The sequence below is a fragment of the Phragmites australis genome, chromosome 2 (assembly GCF_958298935.1).
Source record: "Phragmites australis chromosome 2, lpPhrAust1.1, whole genome shotgun sequence".
Classification (NCBI taxonomy): Eukaryota; Viridiplantae; Streptophyta; class Magnoliopsida; order Poales; family Poaceae; genus Phragmites; species Phragmites australis.
In genome coordinates, this window is record NC_084922.1 from 25,355,495 (window position 1) to 25,374,517 (window position 19,023).

The 19,023-nt window shown below is 42.6% G+C and overlaps 3 protein-coding genes across 6 annotated transcripts; all 3 read left to right on the forward strand.

The window, feature by feature from the left end:
* The first annotated feature begins 599 nt into the window (after nt 1-599).
* Nucleotides 600-2,978, forward strand: LOC133905016 (large ribosomal subunit protein bL34m). Its single transcript, XM_062346706.1, has 3 exons — nt 600-928; nt 2,323-2,422; nt 2,680-2,978. Exons 1-3 carry the CDS (start codon nt 676-678, stop codon nt 2,750-2,752), a joined length of 426 nt encoding a protein of 141 aa, XP_062202690.1. The 5' UTR covers nt 600-675; the 3' UTR covers nt 2,753-2,978.
* A 1,520-nt stretch (nt 2,979-4,498) lies between these two features.
* LOC133905025 (heat stress transcription factor A-6a-like) lies at nt 4,499-7,057 on the forward strand. Its single transcript, XM_062346718.1, has 2 exons — nt 4,499-4,935; nt 6,025-7,057. The coding sequence occupies exons 1-2, from the start codon at nt 4,549-4,551 to the stop codon at nt 6,781-6,783; spliced, it is 1,146 nt and encodes a 381-aa protein (XP_062202702.1). The 5' UTR covers nt 4,499-4,548; the 3' UTR covers nt 6,784-7,057.
* Nucleotides 7,058-7,708: 651 nt separating this feature from the next.
* LOC133905034 (zinc finger CCCH domain-containing protein 7-like) lies at nt 7,709-13,067 on the forward strand. 4 transcript variants are annotated; one of them, XR_009907548.1, is made up of 9 exons: nt 7,709-8,999; nt 9,357-9,419; nt 9,525-9,653; nt 10,022-10,072; nt 10,550-10,687; nt 10,796-11,346; nt 11,606-11,729; nt 12,225-12,295; nt 12,381-13,067. XR_009907548.1 is itself a non-coding variant. In XM_062346734.1 (7 exons), exons 1-6 carry the CDS (start codon nt 7,914-7,916, stop codon nt 11,330-11,332), a joined length of 2,004 nt encoding a protein of 667 aa, XP_062202718.1. In that variant the 5' UTR covers nt 7,709-7,913; the 3' UTR covers nt 11,333-11,346; nt 11,606-11,855. The 4 variants fall into 4 exon arrangements, 1 of the variants encoding a protein (XP_062202718.1); XR_009907549.1 differs by having other exon boundaries at nt 11,606-11,717; XR_009907550.1 differs by lacking the exon at nt 11,606-11,729.
* The last annotated feature ends 5,956 nt before the right edge of the window (nt 13,068-19,023 follow it).

The window sequence follows — 19,023 nt, forward strand, 5'->3', positions numbered from 1 at the left end:
TAGATCATATTACAAGGAAACCAACAAAAAAATTTCACTTTATTTGAAGCTCAGATAAATTAGTTATTAATTTTACAAGATTAAACTAAATTTTGGGTTTTTTAGCTTCACTAAAAATCGAGAAAACAGAGCGGTTACCGACAATGGGGAAAATTCGAGAAAACCGCTCGATAAATCAAGAAAATTGCTCTGTAACCGATCCGATTCGACCGGCTATCGAACGGAGAATCTGATATTTTTTGTCTAAATTTCAAATTTTAGCAAATAAATTTCGTATGAATTTCAGTTGAATTTGAGCAGTTATTACGATAACCACGTATTTTCGGTTACCGCTCGGTTTGAAAAAGGGTAAATTAAACCTGATGAAGGGAGGGAGCAGTACTTTTACTTGCACAAATATTACCTTGGCCCAAACGAAGTTCCGTCAGGTCAACAACAACCCTCGTGACGAATTTCTGTTTCAGCAAAAAAGAAAGAAAGAAAAACTGTAACCACAATTTGGGCCTTACATTGCCTAGTCTAGGCCTTATTTGGGCTCACTAATTTGGGCCTAAAGTGACATCTTGCGGCCCATTTGGGCCACCAACGAAACTCACACCATGCTCGGAGGCGAGCAAGGGAGAAGAGAGAGAAAAAAGGGGCTAGGGTTTAAGGTGCTCGGCGAATACCACGGCGATGGCGTCGGCGGCCAAGACCCTGGCGCGGGCGGGATCCTCCCTCCTCGGCCGCCTCCTCCCGTCCCCGTCCACGTCTCCTTCGCTGCTGCTCCGCGCTGGCCTGCCGATCGCCAGGCTCCAGGCGCACGTCCCGCCGCCGGCGCCGAAGGTGGACGCGTACGAGGCGGAGGCGGTCGCGAGGCTGAGCTCGCTCCCCGGCGAGATCTCATTCCCTTGCGGCCTCCCCTCGCTCCGCTTCTTCATCGATGACGGTACGCTCCCCCGCCCCCTCCCCCCTCACCTTCTCTCCGTCACTCCGATATTGATGATACGGTGCGAGTTCAAATGAGCCCCGGAGCCTTCTAGAATGTTCTCTGCAGCCATTGCGGCCGTGCTTGTGTCTTTTAGTTGGAGCTGTGATCGGTGGTAGAAACTGGGGGAAATGGAACGGTAAGATTCGTTGTGCATAGAGATCTTAGAATGAAAGTACTCGTACTCACACCTGGTTTCTATTGAACTGTGTGTTCTCTGTGCTATGCAGCTATACGGTATGTGATTAGATACAAATAAGCCTAGGGTTCCTGTGGGTTGGAAGAATTGGCATGATTTATTGTATCGTGCTTCATTTGTTCGTTCCTGCAAGATTGTTTTATGAAATCTCATGAATCGTGATGCCATTGGTGAATGGTGATGGACTAATATCACTTGTGTTAGGCGTTGGCACTTGTTTGGTTAATTGATTGTAGGTTGAGGATTTGAGCCGATACCCCCTGCTTTGTATGGTCTGTATGCCGAGATGATAAATTGTGGGTGTGTCTGATCCACTAATGAGTTTGTGCTAGACAAATAAAATTTTAGCGCATGTGCTTTGTATATGTGATTCACAAGCAGCAGAGCTTCCAGATCTGTGTCATTTGGTTTACGTATAAAGTGGATAGGCGGTGAGCAACCTCTTTCTCGAAAAAAAAGTTCTGGTCATTTGATTACAACTCTTATGCATAGAAGCATGCATGGCTTGTAATGCATCATGCACTGGTTAAAGTTTCCTGTATTCCATTTTGTACCTTGAATATCAAAAAGTAGTAGGATGCAAAGCTTGATACAGTTGCACAGTTGTATGCGGATCATTTGAAATCATTAATACACTTATACTTGTCATACTGAAATTGACATTGTGTGGAGCTTGAGAACTTCACAACTCATGAAGATATTATTTATGTAGACTTAAATCCTACTTTGGTACCTTGAATATCAACAAGTAGCAGGATGCAAAACTTGATACAGCATGTGGATCATTAGAAAGCATTGATACTCCTGTACTTGTTATGCTGGAACTGAGATTGCATGGAACTTGAAAACATCACAACTCATGAAGATATGATTTATGTAGAATTAAATCTTAAATTTTGGTTGGAAGTATCTTAGAAATATCAAATGCAGAATTTTCCTTCTGCATTTCTGCATAGTTTAATTACATGATGCCAATTGTGCTCAAAATAATGTCATAGTTGTTACTTGTGAGCGAACACTAGAATCAATTATTAATTCAATTTGTTGGCATATGATTGTGACCCGTGTCTCTGGGAGCTAGGTTCAAATGGTTATTTTCTGAGATGGATTGCCTTCCATGTTTGCTAATTTGTTGCTTATCTTTTCCTATTTGCAGGCAAGGATCCTGTTGTTAATGAGCCCCTTCAGCTACTCCCGAAAAGAACTTACCAGCCCAGTACCATCAAGCGGAAAAGAACCCATGGATTTCTAACACGGTCTCACTCTATCATCCCTGATCCAGTTCAACCGTGTACTAGTATTTTGCTTGTATTCCCTCATGCAAAAGATGATGGGACCTCAAGTTAAATTATCTGCTCTACTGTACATTTTTATGTTACATCTTTATGTTGCTTTTGACCTGTTCGCACCTATCAATTACACAAGGCTGTTAGTTTGCCTGCCATTATATGCAGTTTTTGTTTTAGCGTTTGTGTTTCAGGGCACTGATATCCATGTTATTTCGCCTCCACAGTAAATCGACCAAGGGTGGGCGCAAGGTGATTGCCCGGAGAATCGCCAAAGGCAGGCACAGAATTTCAGTGTAGCGAGATCCTATCACAGTTCTGGACGTCTTCTTCGCTGCAGATTTGTATGGCTTTTTGTATGAACACCTAGGATCTCAAAGTCGTTGTATGGTTACTGGCCCCTCTGCTGAGGGCGAGCCCCAGCAGAAGCATCAGATGAGACCATGTATTGAATTTTCCTTTCGTGAAACAAATGTCCCGGGAAATAAACTAGGCAAGGGACTGATGAAAATGCTTGTTTGGGTCAGATTCGGTGTTGCATTTGTTTCTTCAGTTCTTGTTGGGTGGTCGTGGACACGTAGGTGTTAGTAGATAGACCTGTTTGCATTTTCTTTTGTGACGGAGTGATGATGGTGTCTGGACGCGTCGCCTTTGCTTGCCCTGTTCGGTGCGGTGCGGTGGCAGGCTGCGCTTGGTGGCGCTCCTGACTAGCGCAACGTGGTTTCGGCCTCGTGTACGTGGATGCTCATGCTCTTTCCTCGCACCGCGGCTTTGAGGCTGAGATATGTACTATGCCGCAGAAAGGGGGCAACCCATTCACCAATCGTGTGTGCCTTGGCTTTATGTACTTCGACGCTCATACGGTCGGCAGCGAGCGCTGGAATTGTGAGCTCGCACGTGTTGCGGTTAGGTCCCATTTTTATTTCTTTGATGCAGGCCTCATCTGCTGCGTGGCAATCTTAGCACAAGTTTGTATGTAGCAGTACAAATCTCATATAGACCATGAAAGAAAGTTTGTGTGTGACGGTTCAGTTTAGATATAGATGATGAAACATTAGTCCAAACATCAGAATATGCAAAAAGCGATTCCAAGAAATAAAGACTACCGTAATCCACCTATATCAAACTAAGGCCTTTTTTTGTACAGACTGAAAAAAAAAATGATGTGAGTCTGAAAGCAAGTCTGAAAACAGAATTTTTTCATGAATGACTATTTAGATTGAGCGTGGGGAAAAAATGATGTTATCTATAAGGGAATTTCTCCTTCTGATCTCAAGTTAGTAATCTATAACTCTCACAAAAAAGTCATCCTACATAAATTTTAGAGGCATGTTTAAATAGCTTTGTAGGAATTTTTACACACAATTAAAGTCTTTTTGGGGTCTGTTTATAGCCCACTCGGGCATTTCAGGCACAAGACACACCCAAATTTTGAGATGTTAGATCTTCAGATAAATGGCCCATCGGTTTCGCCCAATATCAACCCTAACTGTTATGATCCAATCTCCAACGGTGCCCTGACTCTATGCCTCATTCACGGCACCGTTGTCGCTAGCCCCACCGCTGCCTGCTGCTCGCTAGCGTCGCCTTTGATGCTGGCAATGGCTCACCGACATGCACAAGCCTTCGACTCGCCCCCACCGTCTCCTTTCCTCGACTTCGGTGACTTTCTCCATCACACCTTTGCCCCCCGCTCCACCCTCTTTTCTCGTCTCCTATAGCTCTCTGCCACCAAATCCACCCCCGCCTTAGTACCATCGAAGCGGCGGTCCTCAGCTTCCCGCGGCCAGCAACGTTCCCTCCGCCTTCCCGCGGCCAGCACTATGGTAACCCAACCCTAAATCCTTACTCAACGAAGCTATTCCTATCGCGGGAAAAAGAAGGAGAAGGACAGGTGGAGCACAAATCACGGAGAAATTGTGACAGCACCAAGAATCGGGTGCTGGCAGCTAAAGAAACAGCGGGGTGAGTTTTAGGATTCCCCTTTTGATTTTTTCGTTCGTTCTTAAGAAAGGCCTTAGCCGGTTAGCAGTTTATAAATGGACTAAAACCTCGAAACCCCAACACGGCAACACCTCACCTCGCCGCGGAGTCAGATGGCCTCCTTCTCCTCCTGCCCGCTCACCCACAGGCCAATTTGCTCCAAGCCCAGGACGGAGAGCACAAGCGGCGGCGGGCTAGCGCTCGGAGACGAAGCAATGGCTCCGGGCCCGGCGGTGGTGAAGCGGGAGCCGTGGGCGGCGGAGGCGGTGGTGCCGCGGCCGATGCAAGGGCTCGGCGAGGCGGCCCCGCCGGCGCCGTTCGTGGCAAAGACGTACGAGATGGTGGCGGACGCGGCCACAGACGCGGTGGTGTCGTGGGCGCCCGGCGGCGAGGGGAACAGCTTCGTGGTGTGGGACACGCAGGCGCTCGCGGCCCGCCTCCTCCCGCGCTTCTTCAAGCACGCCAACTTCGCATCCTTCGTCAGGCAGCTCAACATCTACGTACGTATCTCCTCCACCCACCCACACGCACGTACCTGCTCTTGCAACCAGGACCTGTTCGTTGGAATTGCTTGGTGTATGATTCGGTAGTGTCTTCTTCGTGCGGTGAGCGGTGCTCGTGCGGCGACCGGCTTAGTTATCTCGTATGCTTTGTCTCCCTTGCGAAAATTGTTCCTAGCGATGCATCCGCCTCAGCTGCCAACCCGTTGTTGTCTGATCAATTTTCCTCTAATTTGGGCTGTTGGGTATCGGGAGTCGTATATTTCAGTGTCATCATAAAAATTGAAAGTATACAACCGAAATGTTCGGTGGTGCTATTCCTGTACTTGTGGAATGAGTAAGTGATGCCACTTAGTTGTGTTCATCCAGTTTCTTACGAGGGATTTAATCTTTGTGATGAATATGTGTTTAGATTTCATCTATGCTTCATCCACTATGTTGTGTATCACATATGTCCAGTTTCTTTACTTTGCGATCTAAGATACTTGTGTTATATGTTCCCTAAAATATAGTGGATAATGTGCTTTCTTCTGGGCGCTACAAGTGTCGAAGCAGGTCGTATGTCGTAATCAAATTTTATTCCACAACCCTAAAGGACTAAATCTCATGACCTGTCCCACATTTTAGCAGTAAAAAAGCGAAAGGTGATGCAAACATGATCTAACTAAACTTTATTCTTTTTTTGTCCTTTTCATGATGTGGAGCTCCGTTATTCTCTATGTACCTGAACTTTCTGATTCCGTGAGCTACAGGATACTTCATTTGTTGTTTTGACAACTAATTACATATTGCAGTGTGTTCTGGGTTCTTTGGCTTATTTGTGTTCTAAATTGCAATTCCATTTTAATTTTTTTCATGCTATCTAATTTTTCACCGCAGTTAGATATTGCAAAATATGCATCCACTGATTTGGGGTCATAGTAGAAATGTTTGAGAAAAAGCTTGAAAAATATTGTATCCTAATCATTTCTCAATAGCATTTTGTGTTCCTGGGCAGACTGGTCCAATGCTGAATGTTAATTGCGGCAGTGAGGGGTTGATTCCGTAACCGTTTATCTAAATGTTAATTACGGCGTTGCTGCTATGCAGGGATTCCGAAAGGTCAATCCAGATCGTTGGGAGTTTGCAAATGAATCCTTCTTAGCAGGCCAGAAGCATTTGTTGAAAAACATCAAGAGGCGGCGTGCTTCCAAGCATCAGATGGAAGCACAACCAAGAAACGGAGCAAGTGTTTGTTTCGGACGGCCTGAGGATTACGGTGAGGTGGAGAGTTTGAAGAGAGACCGTGCAGCTCTCAGGGCTGAAGTCGTCACGCGGAAGCAGCAGTACAACAGCTGTAAATCTCAGCTCATTGCCTTGGAGGAGAGGATCCTAAACAATGAAAGGAACCAGCAGCAGACCATCACCTTCTTCGCAAAGGTACTCAGGAACCCAGTTTTTGTGCAACAGGTCTTGCTCAACTATGCAAAGAAGAAAGAGCTATGTGGCAGTGGCATTGCAAAAAGGCAGCGGCTTATGGAAAATGAAGAGCAGCACGTTGATGTGCCACTTAAGAATGGTATGGAGGCTGCGTTTGCGACGGAGGCTGGCGTTTCTTCAGGGAGCAGCGATGGTGGCACAGCCGCGAAACACGAGCCCATGCCCGAGTGGAATGATCAGAGCATAGACAAGATCTGCGATGATGTATGGGAAGAGCTGGACGCGATACCTGGCACTGAAATGGACCAAGAAGACAAGGCCGTAACCGGCTTCGACGTCGAAGAGTTCACTGGAAGGCCTTGTGGTTGGGTTGATGACTGCTCATATCTAGTGGAGTCGATGCAGTTTGGGAACATTAGAGGTGTATAAATATGAGTGGAATAGTGCCCTTGTTTATATTGGCATTCTGCCATCTGATATTCAGTTGACATCTCAAACATATATAGCAGCAATGCAGCACTCTCTGGCACTGGAAACCAGAGGTTTGTAAAAAGTTTGTGTTTTTTTAAAAAAAAACTTTTTTGCTCGATGCAGCGCAGTATCGTGTTGTTGTTCTATTGTTTGTTCAATGCAGCCGAGGAAAGAACTGCTCTGTAGGACATGAAACCGGTTCGATCTTTCATCAAATGGCGTATTGCTAAGTAGAAAACGGGCATTTTTAAGCCTCGGAATAGAACGGGCATTTTGAAGCCTGTGTTGATCAACACAAAAATCAAACTACAAAAAGCATTTGAAGAACGAATTGAGAGATACAAACCTGGAGAATTTAGCTTCAACTGAATGTTAGATCAGATTTGCTAGTTCTCCGTGGCCTAAGATTTTGCGTATGTCTCGATCATATTTTGACAGCAAAAACCTATCCCTAAAACCATAAAATCCTTTTTTTTTCTGTCATGGATATGTGACCGTAAAAACCACACATAACCTTAAAAAACTATGGGTGGTTTTTACGGTAACAAGTAGGTTTGTAACAGTAATAATAATAATATTTTACGATTCCAAGGACGAGTTTTTGCAGTTGCAAATATGGCGAGGACATAAGCAAAATCTCAGTCACGTGACGTTGCAAATATGGCATTCTATCGTGACCTCGGAACGGGTGGATGTGGATTAGTTGGGTAACCTTTTTAATTAAGTGAAATTATGATTTCGTAAAAATATTATCGAATTTAGAAAGCAAGAAGCCGGCAGAGACTGAATAATCTTTTTTTTAGCGGACGGGAACGTGAATAATCTGGCCCATGGACTACATGACCACTAGGCCCAATAGCTTATGGAGCAGCGCCACCACTATATTCCGTCTCAAGCACTCCAATTTGCCGCCTCCCATTGCGATGGAAGCAAATTCTAAACCCTAGCCGCATAGGAATTTGCACTCCCAAATCCCAATAGGAATTTGCTTCCCATTGCGATGGCCGATGGGTTTTACCCCTCTCTCCTCGTCGAGCCGTCGGCTCAGACCCTAAACCCTAGCCGCTGCCCACCCAGTCCGCTTCACCATGGAGGACGCCCTCGCGCCGCCGCCCGTGGCGCCATCCCCCGCTCCCCTCGCCGCCGTGCTCACTCGCCGGCGGTCACACCTCGACAGCGCCTCCTACCGCACGCTCTCCCGCCTCTTCTCCCATTGCTTGCACCTCCACCCGTCGCGTCGCGAGGTCCCCGCGACGCCCGAGCCCGCCGCCGCGAACCCTACCGGCGTGGAGTCCGGCGATCCCCCGCGGGCGCCTAAGGACGCCGATGTTGATCGGCGGAAGGATGTGGAAAAGGAGGCGGCGGCTGCGGGAAGCTCTTCGCGTCACGAGACCGTCTCGCCAGCGAGGGATGAACCCGCCGCGGCGAATCCTACCGGAGACCCGGGTGAGGCTGAGGCTCCGCAGGGCTCGCTGGAGGATGTGGACGAGGCAGTTGTTGTAGAAAGCACCTGCGGTAAGACTGGTGCCGGGGGTGAGGAGTCGGGGGTTGGAGCTGGACCGGTGGTGGAAGATGAGGCTCTGAAGTCGGTGAAGGCTTGCTTGGAGGGAGAGTTTGATGAATCGGTAGAAGGGGCAGTGGTTAATACCGATGGACAGCTGCTGCTTGACGCGATGATGACCAACTTTACAGTGATGATTGATGATGATGATGCTGGTGCGATGCCAGCACAGACTTGTGCGGTTTCCGGGGGCGAGCTGCAGAATAGCAAAGCATCTGAGGAGTTGAAACAATCGGAAAGTGGGATTGAAGACGGCAGACTTGTGAGCAATTCTGATCGCAAGAAGATAGATGGTGGTGGTTTCGAAGAAGGAGAGATTGAGGGTGAGCTGAAGGATTTGGATTCACAAGAATTTGGAGATTTGGAGCTTGGAGATGATGAGAAATTGGAAGGGTGTTCCGTTAGCAGAGGCTCAGGGGTGAATAAATCTTGTGATCATGATTTGCGGTGTGGGAATTTGCATTTGACACCTGAAATTAAAGGAAATGGTGATCTTATAGTGAACAAAGATGCTAATGTCAGGGATGATGCGCAAATTTGTGTTACCAGGGCTCAAGCTGTCAGTTATGATGAAGTTGTGGATTGGAATGAGACACCACTGCCTGACGATGAGGTATTGAATTCATCACTCTTTTTTATTAACCGATATTGGTTGCAAACATTACATGTTTGTTGCTTCATCTGTCTAATAATGTATTTTCCAGTTCGTTTACCTAGTGACATTCAACGTTTCATGTGATGTCTTGTTTTAACTGAATTTAGTGGCTTATTTTTTACAAATCATACATGTCTAGCTTCAAAATTCCACACCTATAAGGATACAACATGTACACTCTTTAAGGAGCGCACAAAACTCACTTCATGCCACAGTATGATCATCTTCATGCCATGATTACCATCTATTCTTCTCTGTTGATATTTTCTGGCTGGATATACCTATTTTCAATATCTACCCTTCCATCTATTACAGGCTCCCAACCCCGGGAAGAAGAGAAAACGCCATGTGACAGAAGAGAGAAAGGCTCAGAAGACGGTATGTTATGGTCTCAACACCATTTGATTTCCAACCCCTATTCTATTGAACTGTCTTCTAGAGTATGAAACTTTCTTTCTAATGTTATTGACAATTGACTTGCAGAAAAGGAAAAGAATTAATAGAGCACAGCAACGGATAGCTGAAGGAGTCAACAAACTGATACTTCGACCTGTTATAAAGCTGAAGGCAGTGAAAAAATGCCACTTCTACGACCATGGGAAGTGCCAGCAGGTGAGTTTTATTTGTCCAACCTAACTTATTTCCTTATCTATTCACTTGAAGCAGATGGCGTTTGTATCTAGTGCTCCTTCATTTTTTTTTATTTCTGCTTTATTTTAGGCTGAAAGTTCATCTATGGTGTTGTAAACCACACACATATGTCGTTTCCTTGTGTTGCTATGTAGCCATCATCACAAAATCCTGATTGCTAGATATCATGGTTAGGTCGTATCGAATGCAAAAGATGTAAATTTGAGTTGTTTGATGTGAAATTGTCCATTTCATACTCAGTGTATAATTTTTTAAATAACAAAGATATATTAACTAAATTTGCTGTTGATAGTTAGTAACAGAATCTAATTCTCTTTTTCCTTTTGCAGGGCAATAGTTGCAAGTTCTCCCATGATTTTACGCCTTCAACAAAATCTAAGGTATCTGTGTTATCAAATCATATCATATGCTTGTAGTATTTCTTATGTACTATAATTACACTGTTATATGTGTTTCTGTATAGGTGTATATCCTCCAATGTAAACCTATTTTCCAAAGTCATTCCTCAATCCGTATTGAGTTACTGTCCTAATTCTGCTTTATATCTAGGAATAGGATACCACCCACTCAAAAATACATGGGCACATTTCATGCACACCTATGCATACTCTATATTTCAGTAACACTCCATTTCTAATTTGAGCAAGATGCTAAAACAAAATATCCTTATTGGTTCTTAAAATAAAGGTTTTGCACAAAATGATGTGTGCTCACATGATATCGAATGTATATAGTTCTAAGGGCCTGTACTGTACCCTAAGTCCCTAACCTTAACTTTGTCGAAGTGCATTCGAATTTCCTCTTACTTCTTAGTTTTGATGTATGCCATGTTTGTAATGTGTTTATCTTTCTTACAGGCCTGCTCACATTTTGCGCGTGGTTCTTGTTTGAAAGGAGATGATTGTCCATATGATCATGAGTTGTCAAAACACTGCTGCCATAACTTTAAAAATGGCATGTGCTTCAGAGGTGATAAATGCAAATTTTCTCATGTGGTACGCAATTGACCTAATTTTTTTCTGTCATTTTACTTATTTAAGTGTAATAGCCTGGTAAAATTTAACAACTGCTAAATAATGTAAACAAATTTCATTCTTTATCAGATGCTAACTACAGAAAGTACTTCCACACAAGATGCAAAGGAATCTGATGCCTCGTTGGCATTTGAAAAAACAAACCTGAGAGAGCATACAAGTAACCAGAAAACCACAACAGTTGGTGAACCTGTGATCTCTGCTCCCACCAAACAACAGTATTCCATCCTTAAAAACCTGGCTGGCATCTCAATCAATTCTCAAAAAGTTTCTACTCGTATTCCGAAGGGTGTGCAGTTTCTTCCCTTCGGTAAAGGTGGATCAAATTCGAGCAGTCTGCATCAGGATGCGTTGTCCATTGAGAAGCATAGGAATGCAAATGGCAGTCAACATCAGTACCTTGGAGGACATCAAACAGAAAAACCAGTTCCACTGCTAGATGAGAAGAATTCAACAAAAGAAGCTACTATGCATCCATGTTCAGACCCAAAGAAAGCTAGTTTACCTATTGATTCTACTGCAACACCTGGATTAATACATACTCAGCGTGAAGTCTTAGAAGCCTCTAGGATTTTGCAGGAGTTCTTGTTTGGTGCCGGCAGTTAGAGGAAAATATGAATGTACTATTCTGCCTTTTGATAGCTGTATTTTACACTTATGTTTGTGTGCTATAGTAAGCCAATACAAAATCTTGCCAGTTGCATGACATGGATTGAATTAATCCCTTGAACATGCCACCGGTTTCTTTACCACAGCTGCATATTGCAAGTTGGTTTGCTGTTTTTGGCTTTTTGCTAGGCCAGCAGGAGTATAATAATGTAGGCAAATGTATACCAATGTTTAATTACCAATAAAGTTGACTTAGGACTTATTTTGCAGAAGATGGCAAAGATTTACTATGGGTCTATGAAGAATGACTATTATGTACTGAGTGAACTTCTGTTTAACCCACATGGTAGTTACATGGAGCAAGTCAGTTCTTACACTGGATGTAAGCTTACTGGTATGACGAATGCCTCCTTGAAGTATTTGTGTAAACTTTGACATGTGACTGTTATGTATACCTCCATGAACTAACTTCGACATGTAATTGTAATGAACTGCACTTTGCAAGTCATTTCTCAGTTAACATGTAGACTGTATACTAGTCCCCTCATGCAGTTCATTTGAATTTGCGCATAATATTAATTTATGACTCCTCAACTATTCCCACATTCTTGCCTACATTATGGTTGATATTCATTATATTGACTTGTGCATAATTCCTCTGGTCAAATTTATTGATGCTGTTTGTTCTTTAAGAAAGAAAACTTTTCATGGTCTCTATCGAGCAATTTTGACCATTATATTTTGCCACGATATATTCGTGGTGGTTATAGAAGTTGAAGGTTTGTAAGGACTGGGGTTCTATACTATAACCAACAACAGGGCTTCTTCAGTTAGTTCCTTGTGAACTATTTCTTATCACTATTGATTGAATGACGAAATTTTTCCACAGCTTTGGCACGGAAGACTGGCGTGATTCCTTTGTTTTGTTGTCATGGAAAAGTTGAACTCCAATTTTTTTAGGTAACACAATGGTACTTGATGTGTCATTATTCAGTTTTTAACAACGACTGTTTTTTGAGGCACCTCTCCTGTCATGTTGGTTCAGCACATTTCTGGCTGTTGAGCTACCCGTTGAAAGATGTTGTACACGGGATGATTTCTCCAGCTGCTTAGCTATCAAGCTTCTGCCTTGCTCAAAGGTGCCAGGGAATCCAGATACATCCATGCAAAAGCTTTGCCACGTGATCATGGCAGCTATTGCGATTGCAATTAGTCTTGTATCATCATGATTTCGAGCACATGTGTGGCAGACTTATTGGTCCTTCACTGGAGACCAATGTTAGCCTGGTGCAGTGCATGGTTTGAACTTACAATCTTACATGCATACGGTACTGGTGATCTGCTATCCCTTTGGTTCAGAATTACTTGTGAAGTAGCTGGAGACCGCGGGACACCAGGGCAGATTCTGAAGGCCCCAGATATGAGCTGGATCGTATGGCTGTTGCTTTGTCTCAAAAGCAGCTCGGCCTGTCCTGTGCCTACCTGCTGTCAAAATCTCAGCTGCTGTTGCATCAATTCAGAATTACATTCACATGATCACTTTTTTTTTTAACCATGAATTCACATGATCACAGAGAGGGCTCACATGCTGTTGTATCACTTCCAGCTTGCTATGCAAGCAGACATGTGAGTTATGTCCCTCTACTCCTGCTTGACTGCTGTCACATGACCAAATGACTGTGACTCTGTATCAGTCAGTTTCTTCAATTTCTCATATGATGATGCCCTATCCTGTGGATCGAATTACTGTCAGTAAATCTGCCTTTTGTGATATGTCTTTGTGTTTCTGTGGAAGGAGTGGTTAAGATGTAATTGTCGGTTTATTTTATTACCAAGAATGTGAGACGCAGTTGAGTTGTGGTTTGTTATCTAGAATAATGGCCGGTTAGTACGCGGGTATCCCTGTCACTCCTGAAAGCTACTGACTTGAAATCAAGATCTGAGAGACCTGTGCACCTGAACATGTCTGTTCCGCGTCATGGGAACTGGATAAGTTCATTCACGTGTCGATCAGGTGAAATCCTCGTCTCTGAGAAATTGAGTACCTAATTTGTCGCTTTCTCCTGCTATTTGGTGCAGAATTTCGTATACAAGTTTATGAAGGGGCCGCTTGAATCTGTAGTCTTAAGGAAAAATGTTAATTTGTTTTTGTTAAACTGTAGTACTTTTAACAGTAAAGTTCTTATTCATCTCCAGCAGAGTACCATTATAAGTTGTGCAAGAGAAGCAAGGTTGACTCCCAACACAAGCTGAATGCGTTTCTCTCTTAAGCAAAAGTCCTGCTTCTATAAAAAAAAGAAAAAAAGAAAATTCATTCTGACTATCCTGAATAGGACAAAACAGCAGAAACATAGATATTCAAATACTAACGTGGAAAAAAGATAGCTAAATGCTGCTGTTCATGCTACTCGGGAGTCGGGACCAGCCAAGAACCTCCATGCACGCCGGAGAAACTCAGCTCCGGCCGCCGTCGTGCTGGTCTCCTCTACATCAGTCGCTCTGTGGCACGGAGTACCTGCATAGAGTTCCATTATTTTTAAAAAACCAGTATAACTCGTAGACACATGTACACATTCACACAATTATATATTCATATTTATACAAAATTTACTGAAGACAGACATATAAAGTTTGGAGATGGATAAAATCAGTATGGACGTTGATAAAATCAGCATGGACGTTTGACGCAAAGATGGAAATTCCATCATAAAACACACAAACAGCAAACATAGATTTTGATTCTGGACAGAGTACAACACATCCAGTAACCAAGCCTCCTCGAACTCCATGCTTGATTGATAGGGATCGATACATCTTGTAGCAGTGGACTTTCTTGATCTGAATTTCAGGGATGTACCTTGTCCTCCTCATCAGTTCACATAAATGTTTGCTCTACCTGGTTAAAAAAATAAAAAGAAATGTATGTTATACCCAATTATCCATCCGTTGTCACACCCAAAATAAAATAGTTTCCTTATTCCTTATCCTCTGCTAGCTTGATGTAGCTCTGCAGTGGCACTCTCTACTGGAATTTTGAGCTAAAACAAAGCTCAGCCTTCTTCAACATTTCATCATTCATATCTGGCAGTTACCCTTCTTGTGACCTTACGCAGCAAACATTTTGAGCAGCTGAGGCAGGGTTGATCGCTTTCTGTTTTTTCTTCAGTCAATAGTTGACTCAACCAGCAGACCGATACAGGTAGCAAGATGAGAGCACAGACTCTGCTCTGCTTGCCCTCCTCATTTTGGAAGAAAACTATGTGACTCCTTGGGGCATTTCTACCTCGGTCCACCATTTCTATTCGTATTCGAGCTATGGCTCTCTTACCATTCTAGTTTTGTCCCTCTTTTCCTAGTGCAGGCCTTTTCCATTTCTTTTTTGCATTGTTGCCATGATTGTGTAAAAGAACAACAAAAAAGAAAAGGAACAAACTATCATCCATGATCTCGTGACTCTACAAACCTAAAGGCCGGGAATACTGAACCTTTATCGTTGTTTGCTGGTAATTCATGCAAAGCTTGCTATGTTACCTCCGTGTTAGTTGTAAGGCTATATATACTTATTATGAGACTAATTACAAGTCTATTTTCCTAACAAACATCTTGATTCCTTGACCATTCGGCATCGCCAAGATAGCAACTGTAACCCTAAACCTTTTGTTAAAATTTTTACTAAGCTACTTTTTCCCCAATAGATATGAACTTGCTATTTGACACCGTTTTGTTTCTGGTCTTTGTCACCTTAGCACTGCACTTGTATAAATCCTGCACAGGGGCCATTCTTGCTGGCGAAACAACTCATCAGCTAACAGGGAACTCCTGCATCGGTTCAGTTCATGTTCCTGCCCTGGTACAGGCTGCGTGGGACGCCCTGCTTCTGTTGAATTGCTAATAGGATGCTTCCTGTATGTATGTATGTATTGCACTATTTATCGTCGCTGTCCTGACTGTTGTGCTTTGACAGGTGATTCAGCTCTCAGTTATGGATTGATCCATGCTCACGCGAAGAATGACAAGAATGACGCGGTAAAAACCGTGTCGGCTGCTGTGAAAGAAAGTTTTTTTTTTCATGTGGTTTTCCAAGCCTGGTCAAATGTCAAGCTGTAGTTATAGGAAATTCAGGTGATACTCAACTGAAGTATTTTAAGTGTATAAGATCAAATTAAAGTTGATCTCTTTTTTTTTGTCTATTTACAGGTCTAAATCAGAGTCAGGTCCACCGATGCCTTCATTTGGACAATTGGACTCAAATTATCATGAAGTGTTTAGCAACGACCGTCAGCTGATTACTTCGATTGGTGGCGGCTTAGCGATAAGGAGAAGGAAAATTGGGGGCTAATTATGGGTTGCAGACCGCTGGACAGTGGGCCTTTTCGGTGCCATCTAGCTCATGGTGTATTGTACATCCCTTTCTTGATCCTGTGTTTGGTTACAAAACAATGGCATCATGAGTGCGCGCATCCTACCAAACCACAGTTTTCTTTGGGGCAGGTAATAAATATAAGGTAGCTGTCACCCCCCATCATCAGTCAGAATCAGGAATGGAGCCTATCGTCCAAGAACCTCTGGAGAGTTTAGAACGATGACGACCATGACGACCATGGCAATCCTTGAACCCTGGCTAGTGCCTTCTGCCTTGTCCTCATGTTCATCATTCGCAAATACTTGTGCTTCGTCTCATCAAGGTGTTATTGGCCGATCTTGTACCATGTTACCAACTAACCATTTTAGTACTGTTCTTGTTTCGACGACGACAAAACAAGCAATCTACCGTTCAGGAGAGCGTGATGGCGTCGTGGATAAGAACTCAGAAAATCCAGCTTTCATGGCCCCTGTTGCCCGAATCCTGAGCTTCCTTCTCCCAATTGGCTCCTTCCTACTCTCGGATTCAAAAACTGCGTCTGCAAGAGAGGGCGCCTGTCCTTTTCTTGAACAGACATGCTTATATTCTGGCTCATAATTCGCGCCTTGACCACCTTTTTTTCAAAATCATGTATGATTAGAATTTTAGTACATTGATGCTGACATGGACTTGCAAGATGGGGAAAAAAGATACAAATACTATTTACTATGAGCAGAGCTCTTCATGGTCTCATGGAGCATGACAAATTGCATGCATTGTCTGCTCATGTGTATTTGTGTTTTGCGTGTATGATGCCTGCACAATTTTGGCTCAACTTACAAGGAGATCTTACCTCTGCTGCTGTGTTGCCACACAGTGCCAATTATCTGCTAATCGTTGTTGTTGTTCATGTGCATGTTTTTTTTAACACTGGATCCCCTTTTTACCCGGGGATTTTATTGGAGGCCAACAGTGGATGTGCATGCTCTTTTTGGTTTTGTTGTGTAGGAAAAGCTGGATCTAATCTTTTTCTGGATACTTTAAGAGCTAAGGCTTTGCTTCTATCTGAATGATGTGCTGAAAAAAGGCAGATCAGGAAGTGGTGTAGTGGATGAGTGCCTTTTGCAGCCCTAAGGACCCAAAGCAAAAGACAGGGAGTGAACAAATACATGTGCTTACTAATAAAAGTGGATTGGTAGGCTTTGATTTTTCATGGATGTAACAGTTTTGACCCATAGGGAGATCATCCTTTAACATTGGACTAAACCAAGCTTTGATTGGAATCATCGAAGGTACTAGTAACAGTTAGTGGGAGGAGTGACTTTAGAAGTAACCCTCCGTCCATTATTGTAGGACATATTCTTGTATGAAAAAGTCTTTAATTTTTTTGATACAAAGTCAACATCATATTAAAATCAAATCACTTTAAAATACGAATCTATCTATACAAATTTTGTACACTAAACACACATATTATTTGAGTAATTGTTAGTCAAAATTTACGAAGTATGACCTTTTGAAATTAAAATATGCCTTATAAACTTGACAGAGGGAGCAGTATAAAGTTGCCAATTAGCAACATCTTTTTTCATAAAAAAAAAGAAACATAAGGGTTTGTTTGGTCTAGGAGTTTGCTCTAGAAATTTTTAGCATTGAGTTCAAATTTCAATACAATACTAATGTGTTTGGGGTCAAAATGTAAGTAATCCAAAGAAGCACAAAGATTTAGAAAGAATCTGCACGAAGTAGAAAGTCAAGGTAGATCTAAAACAATACAAATTGGATGCCACTAGAAGGCCAAGCGGCATCTAACTGTGTAAACATGATTCAGATGTATCCCAGAGGCAAGTAGCCGATTACCGTGGATAACCGATCTTCCCGAGAGGTACCCGGCGAAATCGTAGCAAAGATTTAAATATAAAATTTTAAAGTGGAATCTATGTACACAAGAAATGTTGTTGTGTACCAATACAATTTGAATCTGGAAGAGGTAGAAAAGTCAAGATAGATGTAAAACAATATAAATTGGATGCCACTAGAAGGCCAAGCGGCATCTAAGTGTGAAAACATGATTCAGATATATCCCAGTGGCTTCGTGTGAATGGGATCGAACGAAATGTATGAATGTCTTACTTGTGTGACACGGAGGAACACATATGGAAGAAAATTAATCGATCTCAAAATTAAGATACAAATAAATCAATTCTTAATATGTTGCCTACTATATACACGAAATTACTAACGCGTCATTATTTTTCTTCCCATAATATCCTCAATCTGCTAATACTAGTCACAAATACCAGTATACTAGTGATGAGCGTTTTCACTAGTATAGAGTACATCTGAACACCATTAGATGGAAGAAGATGGAGGGCTCACGTTGATTTGAGGACACTGTAAAGGTCCTCTATGAAAAATCATTTTCTTTTAGGTGCTTAGATTTATAGTTTCTCATATTTAAGACTACAAACGATAAAAAAAAAAAGACATTTCAGATGCACACAGCAAATTAGGCTCTCCCTACACTTGATGCTGTGATCACAAGGAGGCTGGGGAATAGATACTAATAATTCTAAGCTGAGATGAAGTGGCATGTCCGGCCCCTTGACGCGACAAGCTAGCTGAATAAATACTTAAACCACACCGCAGCGGCAGACAGCGACCGACCTACTGCACAATGCGTATGCGTTGCTGCTAAATCAACTTTGTCCATTAATCACCTCACTCAGAGCTATTTATTAACTAGCTAATCAATCGCTCGATCACTTCATTAATAGCAACCGGCGACATGATGGCGCCAAAAAGCGGTCTCCTGTTCTGATCGCCTCAGATATAATCTAAGTAACCAAGTACTCTCTCGAGTGGTTAGTTCGCTCGTAATGCTTGTTTTTTTAATATTAATTAGGTATCTATTTAAATAAAAAGATTATGGTAAATAATTTAAAGATGAAAGAGAATGGGCTTGTTACTTATGGAATAAACTAGCTCTTTCAGTAATTTTAGATGATTGTGAGATAATAAATTGTTGTGGAAGATCTCAAGAAACTAGCATGATATATGTATATATTGGAAGCTTATTTCTTAACATCAATTTATTATTCTCTCTTCTCTTAGACATTACCAAAAAATCAAAGCATCGAGAGTGACCTTAGGCACCTCATTAATTAAGAAATCAGTGGTTAACCTTTTCCGGTCTGGCAGGCTAATTAATAATCTATGCTTAATTTGTTTTAGGGGTTGAAAGGAAACAACCTCTAGTTGCTTGGTTAAAGTATACGTATTATCAATCATCTGGGCAGTGACAGATCCAGAACCACTAAATAATTTCTCTTCTTTTTTCTTCTCA

Bases quoted from the DNA above. Each gene is read 5' to 3' on its own strand.
- LOC133905016 (XM_062346706.1), top strand. From the start codon at position 676: ATGGCGTCGGCGGCCAAGACCCTGGCGCGGGCGGGATCCTCCCTCCTC. The intron at 929-2,322 runs GTACGCTCCCCC...TCCTATTTGCAG, and splicing joins CCGCTTCTTCATCGATGACG to GCAAGGATCCTGTTGTTAAT. The intron at 2,423-2,679 runs GTCTCACTCTAT...TCGCCTCCACAG, and splicing joins ACCCATGGATTTCTAACACG to TAAATCGACCAAGGGTGGGC.
- LOC133905025 (XM_062346718.1), top strand. From the start codon at position 4,549: ATGGCCTCCTTCTCCTCCTGCCCGCTCACCCACAGGCCAATTTGCTCC. The intron at 4,936-6,024 runs GTACGTATCTCC...GCTGCTATGCAG, and splicing joins TCAGGCAGCTCAACATCTAC to GGATTCCGAAAGGTCAATCC.
- LOC133905034 (XM_062346734.1), top strand. From the start codon at position 7,914: ATGGAGGACGCCCTCGCGCCGCCGCCCGTGGCGCCATCCCCCGCTCCC. The intron at 9,420-9,524 runs GTATGTTATGGT...ATTGACTTGCAG, and splicing joins AGAGAAAGGCTCAGAAGACG to AAAAGGAAAAGAATTAATAG. The intron at 10,688-10,795 runs GTACGCAATTGA...ATTCTTTATCAG, and splicing joins AATGCAAATTTTCTCATGTG to ATGCTAACTACAGAAAGTAC.